General features: G+C 44.7%; 1 protein-coding gene across 1 annotated transcript in view; it reads right to left on the bottom strand.

The window, feature by feature from the left end:
* Positions 1 to 7,712, bottom strand: part of LOC136844045 (uncharacterized) — an 11,344-nt gene extending 3,632 nt beyond the window's left edge. Inside the window, exons 1-6 of the mRNA XM_067113060.1 lie at positions 7,650 to 7,712; positions 6,934 to 7,118; positions 1,848 to 1,935; positions 885 to 990; positions 696 to 734; positions 233 to 359 (exon numbers count right to left, since the gene is read on the bottom strand). Of these exons, the coding sequence (XP_066969161.1) occupies positions 233 to 359; positions 696 to 734; positions 885 to 990; positions 1,848 to 1,935; positions 6,934 to 7,118; positions 7,650 to 7,712 (608 nt within the window). The remainder of the gene's footprint in view (positions 1 to 232; positions 360 to 695; positions 735 to 884; positions 991 to 1,847; positions 1,936 to 6,933; positions 7,119 to 7,649) is intronic.
* Between the last annotated feature and the right edge of the window lie 231 nt (positions 7,713 to 7,943).

The following is a 7,943-nucleotide window of genomic DNA, read 5'->3' as shown; positions in this document are numbered from 1 at the left end:
TTATTCAGAAAAGGATAATGCAGTGTAAATAAAAACTCCTAAACACGTAAACCAGCCGTAATTTAAATAACAGTTAAAAAACTACAACTAACACAGTTTGAGGACTCTCATTATTATATTAAGAACACAATAAAACAGGTTCACTGCATTACTGCAGAACAAAAAACTGACAAACCTGCAGCTCTACAAAGTAAATATTATGGCAAAAACCCAAGGCTGGGGCTAGACTCACTTCTGCAAGAAATGAAGTGGCTCAAAGACGTAGACGGTGTTGGGCAACTGGGCTACCAACTGTCCTAGGAACGAAGACCCACTCCTACCTACAGAGCTCATCACCAGGATTCGATAGCCTCTTTCTTCTTCAGTGTGTATGGAAATAAAGCATGCCTATAAGTAAAATTCAGCTGACTCCTGTTTTAGATGCGTACAGTATTTAATCTTGCAGTTTCCTAATCCAGGTGTAAATATCCGCTGTGGTTAAAAAGCTCTTCGTGTTCAAGGCAATAATTTTTAAGTTCACGTGTTGACAACTATAATGACTGAATTCACGCTCTCCCTCAGACACAAATCTAAAAATTAGTGAAGACAAAACTACTTTAACCTAATGATAATGTTTATTTGGTATTCACATTGTACTGAACTAATTTTGTAGAAATGCAAAAGAGATGCAAATAAAGATGAAAAAATTACCCTACCTACTGGTTTAGCAGCGAGTCTCCGAGTTGGTGTTGGGCCTGAAAAATGTAAAAAATCTTGTATGTTCGAGGCAAAATTTAGCCATATTTAGTGTATCTCACCTACTCTTCTTGATCACAAGTTAGGCTCAGAGTGACACTAGGTAAATAAGCAAACAAATTAGCAGAACACATTAGACATTTACTAACCCTCTTTAAATGCAGGATAGCTGCTGAAGTTCTCCTGTACGGGCAAATGCACACGGTAAGGTTTCCCGTATAAGCCTTCCGTTAACAACCGGCCTATCAAAATTCCCTGTCATGCGTGAAGAGAAGGTTAGATAGTTAGATGTAATTTTTTATTGTCTGTATATTAAGTAAACAGGTCTGAATATATTTTTATCTTCATACAAAAGATATAACACTTATAAGGAATGTAAGACAGCAGACTGGCTTCCATAAAACAATGATCTTGAGGAAGACGAACATAGCAACACAGGAATTATATGACACGTCTAAATGGTAAGTTGTGAGTAGTAAGTAGAACAATGATCGGCAACAGCCTTGTCATCAGTGGAGTGTACTAAAGAAATGATTGTTTCAAGTGCTTTCATATTATTGCTATTACATTACTAACAATGATACTAGTCAATTTCTTTGCACATATGTTACGAATGACATTTTCCTATCACCTAAGTTTGTACGCTGATCCTGTAGAAGCTCCAGCTCCATTACTCCGATGACTTCTGACCATCATCAGATGCGTGCAAATTTGTAGTGACCAAGAGCACGCAATGGCCTCACTTGGTCCATCGCCCTTTCCACCAAACCACTCCAAGTCTTTTGCTTTCCTTCAGTCTAATCGTCATGTAGCTTCCCCAGGTACTTTTCCCCATTTCATCTATTTTGCATTATATAATTATCATGTGTTTTTTATGGGTGCATGATTCATTGATTTTTAAGCTAATAATAATAACTGACAACAGTGTATACATAATTCAGAGACTGAACACCAGTTAAGCAGGCCAACACATATCTATCTATCTATCCTGCCTATTCATACTTAAGAAGTTCTTATTTTGTTCTGTAATCGATGTCTTCGGTGTGAAACATCACGGTTTTTCTGTTTTTCTACTGTTTGGTTGACAGTAATCTTAAGGTCACACCACCTACCAGATAACCGCAGAAAACGCCACAAAGACAAAACATCAAAAGGTGCTTCAGTTGCGTTACGATATGTGCTGCATTCTGTCGCGAAAACCTGTGGAAAATAATTGGACTCAGATTCTTCTGCTATAAAAACACTTATAATTTTTGTTAAATGTGATTATTTTACATTATTATACACACATGCAAACACACCAATGAATATAAATATACCACACACATACATTCTATATATATATATATATATATATATATATATATATATATATATATATATATATATATATATATATATATATATATATGTATATGTATATATATATATATTTTTTGTGCCTTGAATTTTCGATTTTATGGAGCTTTCTCTGTGTTGTTGTCTGGTACCTACCTTCCGGTGAAAAGCCATTTTTATTTTTCATATTTTCCATTCTTTCCTTTGACTGGTGCTTCCTTTTTATTCTTATTTCTTCATACAATACTTTTTTTTTTGTTATACACTAAGCTACTCACTGTTGTTTCCCTCACAGAAAACCAGGAGAGTTCTTAAGAAACACCCAAATCTCCGGATTATCCCTCGGATGGCTTGGGCTTCCTGCCTTGAAGACGGAACAAATGGCTTACCCGATAAGCACAATAACCAGTCAGTAGACAGTACAATAACCACAGTAGAAAGCACAATGTCCAATCAGTAGAAAGCACAATAACCAATCAGTAGAAAGCACAATAACCAATCAGTAGAAAGCACAATAACCAATCAGTAGAAAGCACAATAACCAATCAGTAGAAAGCACAATAACCAATCAGTAGAAAGCACAATAACCAATCAGTAGAAAGCAGCCCTGTCTAGTTGGATTTTAATTGGGTAAAATATGTATGTCACTGTATGACTTTCTGACTGTTATAATAAATAACACTGTGCGCAGTATGTAGATTTCATTTGTACCCTCATCTAAGGACGGTGTGCTTGACACAAAAATAAGTACTTATTGTGAGTGTAAATGAACAAATGATAATTGTAATTTCGGGTGATTCTTAGGAAATTTCCTGGTTTTCTGCGAAGAAAACAATATTGAGTAGCTAAGTGCACAATAAAGAAGCAATACAGTACAAAGAAATAAGAATAAAAAGGAAGCACCCGTCAAGAAAGAGAATGGAAAATGAAATGATAAATAAAAACGGCTTTTTACCGAATAACAGCAGACAACAACACAAGGAGAAAGCTACAAAAAATCGAAAATTTATGTCACAAAATTATTAACGATGAATTTGTGCAGATATTCAAGCTTCACTGTATAAGAGAGAAACTGTGCCTCAAGAGTGTATGTGGCTGCCTTTCTGCCTTTGTTTGCGTGTCCGGAGGCTTCTGGGAATTCCGAAGGCTTCCGAAGGCTTCAAGACAATCTCCAGGCTCTTCGAAGCCTTTTGTCTCCGATTTCTTCCCCATTAGTATTGCGCAAGAATGGGGGAAGCCCACGTTCTTAGAGATTAACTGAAAAAGTTTCTGGGAATTCCAAAGGTTTTTGGTTTTTCCTGGAGATGAAAGGCTTCGAAGATTTCTTCGGGGAAGCCCACGTTCTTGAAGGGAAGCGGACCCGACAGAAATTGGTTTAGGAGCTGAAGACAGCTTCAAAGGATCCTGGAGTCTTTAAGAATGTAAGAAGACGTTATAATCCAATGGTCGTTTCTCCAGGAATGCTTCAGGAGCTGAAGACTGCTTCAAAGGATCCTGGAGTCTTTAAGAATTTAAGAAGACGTTATAATCCAATGGTCGTTTCTCCAGGAATGCCTCAGGTGCTGAAGACTGCTTCAAAGGATCCTGGAGTCTTTTAATTTAAGAAGACATTATAGTCCAATGGTCGTTTCTCCAGGAATTCTTCAGGAGCTGAAGCCTTCTTCAAAGGATCCTGGAGTTTTTAAGAATTTAAGAAGACATTATAATCCAATGGTCGTTTCTCCAGGAATGCTTCGGGAGCTGAAGACTGCTTCAAAGGATCCTGGAGTCTTTAAGAATTTAAGAAGATGTTATAATCCAATGGTCGTTTCTCCATGAATACTTCAGGAGCTGAAGACTGCTTCAAAGGATCCTAGAGACTTTAAGAATTTAAGAAGACGTTATAATCCAATGGTCGTTTTTCCAGGAAAGCTTTAGGAGCTGAAGACTGCTTCAAAGGATCCTGGAGTCTGTAAGAATTTAAGAAGACGTTATAATCCAATGGTCGCTTCTCCAGGAATGCTTCAGGAGCTGAAGACTGCTTCAAAGGATCCTGGAGTCTTCAAGAATTTAAGAAGATGTTATAATCCAATGGTCGTTTCTCCATGAATGCTTCAAGGAGCTGAAGACTGCTTCGCAGGATCCTGGAGTCTTTAAGAATTTAAGACGTTATAATCCAATGGTCGTTTCTCCAGGAATGCTTCAAGGAGCTGAAGACTGCTTCAAAGGATCCTGGAGTCTTTAAGAATTTAAGAAGACATTATAATCCAATGGTCGCTTCTCCATGAATGCTTCAGTAGCTGAAGACTGCTTCAAAGGATCCTGGAGTCTTTAAGAATTTAAGAAGACGTTATAATCCAATGGTCGTTTCTCCAGGAATGCTTCAGGAGCTGAAGACTGCTTCAAAGGATCCTGGAGTCTTTAAGAATTTAAAAAGACGTTATAATTCAATGGTCGTTTCTCCATGAATGCTTCAAGGAGCTGAAGACTGCTTCAAAGGATCCTGGAGTCTTTAAGAATTTAAGAAGACGTTATAATCCAATGGTCGTTTCTCCGGGAATGCTTCAAGGAGCTGAAGACCGCTTCAAAGGATCCAGGAGTCTTTAAGAATTTAAGAAGACGTTATAATTCAATGGTCGTTTCTCCATGAATGCTTCAAGGAGCTGAAGACTGCTTCAAAGGATCCTGGAGTCTTTAAGAATTTAAGAAGACGTTATAATCCAATGGTCGTTTCTCCGGGAATGCTTCAAGGAGCTGAAGACTGCTTCAAAGGATCCAGGAGTCTTTAAGAATTTAAGACGTTATAATTCAATGGTCGTTTCTCCGGGAATGCTTCAAGGAGCTGAAGACTGCTTCAAGAAGAGATGTGTAAAGTCCCCGCTCAATGGGTTTTCTGTAGTTAACCTCCCGTTTTCTATGGTGCCTTTCCTACAAGCTTAGGTCATGCTAAATAGCCACATTTTTATCTATGTAAATACATATCTGTTATTGATTCATTTGTGCCTGTTTATGTTGTACATGTGTCAGAACATTATTGTGTCAATTCTTGTAATTTTATCCTTACATGTTATTTGTATTTATCTGTCCTGTTTAACATTGAGAACAATTGACCTCGGGTCACCGGTATCCTATTGTATGCTTTTGTATGACATCCGCACGCCGCTTTATAAGCGGCCTGCTTTCTTAATAAACCAGCAGTACATGTCCTCCTGCTCTCTTTCTTGTACCTCTTACAGTTGTGACCTCCAGAGTGGTTCCCGGAGCCATTAGCAGACTCATACGGCGACCTAGTCTTGGCTCCATGAACTACCCCACGCCCCTAACGGCCTAAACACGACGCTTTAACAAAGCATTCGGGCGTACCGACCCTCGTCGGCAGATCACCAGCATCATTAGTGGACCCACATGGCGTGTATTGACGCGAGTGTAACCCACTCCAAGTAAGAGTGCAGAAGCGAGTATGGACGTGGACATTCCCTCCCGCATACAAATAACCGCGAACTTCTTGGATCTGATATCTCCCTCGCACAAAACCCACTCGCACCCCGAAGGCCTCTCTCGTCGAGACCTGCTCCCTGCCGGTCTCCAAGAGGGCCACCTGCACCCTTGACCTCGTGAACAACCTCCGACACAACCAGAACCTCCAGGAGACTTGGAGTGTGATCCAGGACCTCCTCATCCTGCCAGGGACGGACGGCAACGGCAGGCAGTCGGAGATAAGCCTGTCAAGGGAGGTCTTCCTCCGTCAGCTCCTCCCAGAGGTTCGGACCCAGAATCTCGAGCCTTATACAGTGCCGTTCGACAACCTGATCAGGACGGCGCAGCAGATAATGGACTCTGCGAGGGCAGCGAAGCGGGCATCCACGCCCACACACTCCAACTCCCTCCAGCCGGAGGAGGCCGCAGAGGGGGAGATAAGCGCCGTCACCAGGAAGCGGCCAACATACCACCAAAAGAAGCAACCATCGGGGCCTTGCTACTACCACCAGTGGTACGGCAAGGACGCCTGGAACTGTCAACCCCCCTGCTCCTTTGCCCAACCAAAAAACGGAGGTGGCAGCGGCCACCATCCTAGGCAGCCGTGGCAGCAGAGGAACCCAGGAGCCCAAAACCAGTAGGTTTTTACGTCTGCGACACCATCTCCAGCAGGATGATGCTGATCGACACTGGGGCCATATGATCAGTGTTCCCGCCATCCAGAGAGGACCGAAAACGCCCGCTGGACCCGGCTGCCTCCCTGACAGCTGACAACGGGTCCCCCATCCTCTCCTATGGCACCAAGCCCCTGTCGGTCTCCATCCTTGGCCGGAGGTACAGCTGAAACTTCATAGTCGTGGACGTGAGGAACCCACTACTGGGCGCGGACTTCCTCGCCCAGTTCGGACTGGCAGTTAACGTCGGTTGCAAGCGCCTGTTGGAGACCGACTCCTGCCAGTCCCTCCCTCTGGCAATGGGCCCCAGCGCGCCCGCCATCTGCTCTGTCACCCCGCACCAGTACGCCCAGCTGCTGAAGGAGTTCCCTGATGTCTTCAAAGGGGCCCCCAATGCACACAAAGTTCCGGAGGTTCCCCCCTTGGCGCCTTCAGGAGGCCAAGGATGCTTTCGCCGAGATGGAACGTATGGGCATATGCAGGAAGGCCTCCAGCCTGTGGGCCTCTCCCCTCCACATGGTGCAGAAACCAGATGGCTTCCAGCAACCCTGCGGCGACTACAGGTAGCTCAACCTCGTAACGGAACCAGATCATTACCCCCTTCCAAACATGCAAGATCTCACGGCCTCTTTTCACGGGGCCAAAATATTTTCTAAACTAGATCTGTTGAAGTCCTACTTTCAGGTACCAGTAGCTCCAGAGGACATCCCCAAAACCAATATGATCATGCCCTTCGGGTCCTATGTCTTCGCCTTCTCCACCTTGAGACTGAGGAATGTGGGGGCAACCTTCCATAGACTGATGGACAGCATCCTGGGGGACCTGAACTTCTGCGTCTGTTATGTAGATGACATTCTGATCTTTTCCAGATTCCACAAAGAAAACCTGCGACACATCCGGAAGGTCCTGCAGCACCTGCAGGAGAACAGCCTCATCGTTAGGTTCGATAAATGCACCTTCGGCTTCGAAAGAGTTGACTTCCTGGGTTATGAGATATCCCCAGGGGGCGTCCGTTCACTCGCATCGACGGTTGCAGCCGTTACCAGGTTCCCCACCCCTACCTCCGTCAAGGCCGTACAAGAATTCCTCGGGATGGCCAACTACTACAGGAGGTTCATCCCTGGGGTCGAGCACACCATGGCCCCCCTGACGGAGATCCTGAAAGGCCACCCAAAGGCCTTAGTGTGGGGACCCAACCAGCAGCAGGCCTTCTCCCTGAGGAAGGCCGCCCTCGCCGAGGCAACCGCCTTGGCCCACCGGGACCCCAGCGCCCCCCTCCAGCTGATGGCGGACGCCAGCAACGTCGCCTGTGGGGCGGTCCTGGAGCAGGTCGTTGCCGGAGCCCCCCAACCTATCGCCCTCTTCAGCAGGAAGTTCAGCCCCACAGAGTCCCGCTACAGCACCTTCGACAGAGAACTTTGCGCAGTGTATCGGGCGGTATGTCACTTCAAGTTCCTCCTGGAGGGTACGCCCTTCACAATCTGGATGGACCATCAGCTGCTGGTCCATGCCTTCACAAAGCAGGGGGACGCATGGTCTTCCAGGCAGCAGCGACATCTCGCGGTCCCTGAAGGCGTCCCTCATGGCCCACTGCACCGCCGAAGATTGGAAGTACCAGCTGCCTTGGGTCCTCCTCAGGCCGAGGACCGGCCCCAGAGCCAACAGCGACCCATTTGAAGCAGAGAAAGTCTACGGGGAGCCCCTTGTAGTCCCGGGCAAACTCATCATGGGAGATTGCCA

Source organism: Macrobrachium rosenbergii, chromosome 12 (genome assembly GCF_040412425.1).
Source record: "Macrobrachium rosenbergii isolate ZJJX-2024 chromosome 12, ASM4041242v1, whole genome shotgun sequence".
NCBI classification, from domain to species: Eukaryota; Metazoa; Arthropoda; class Malacostraca; order Decapoda; family Palaemonidae; genus Macrobrachium; species Macrobrachium rosenbergii.
This window is presented reverse-complemented; position numbering and strand designations above follow the sequence as displayed.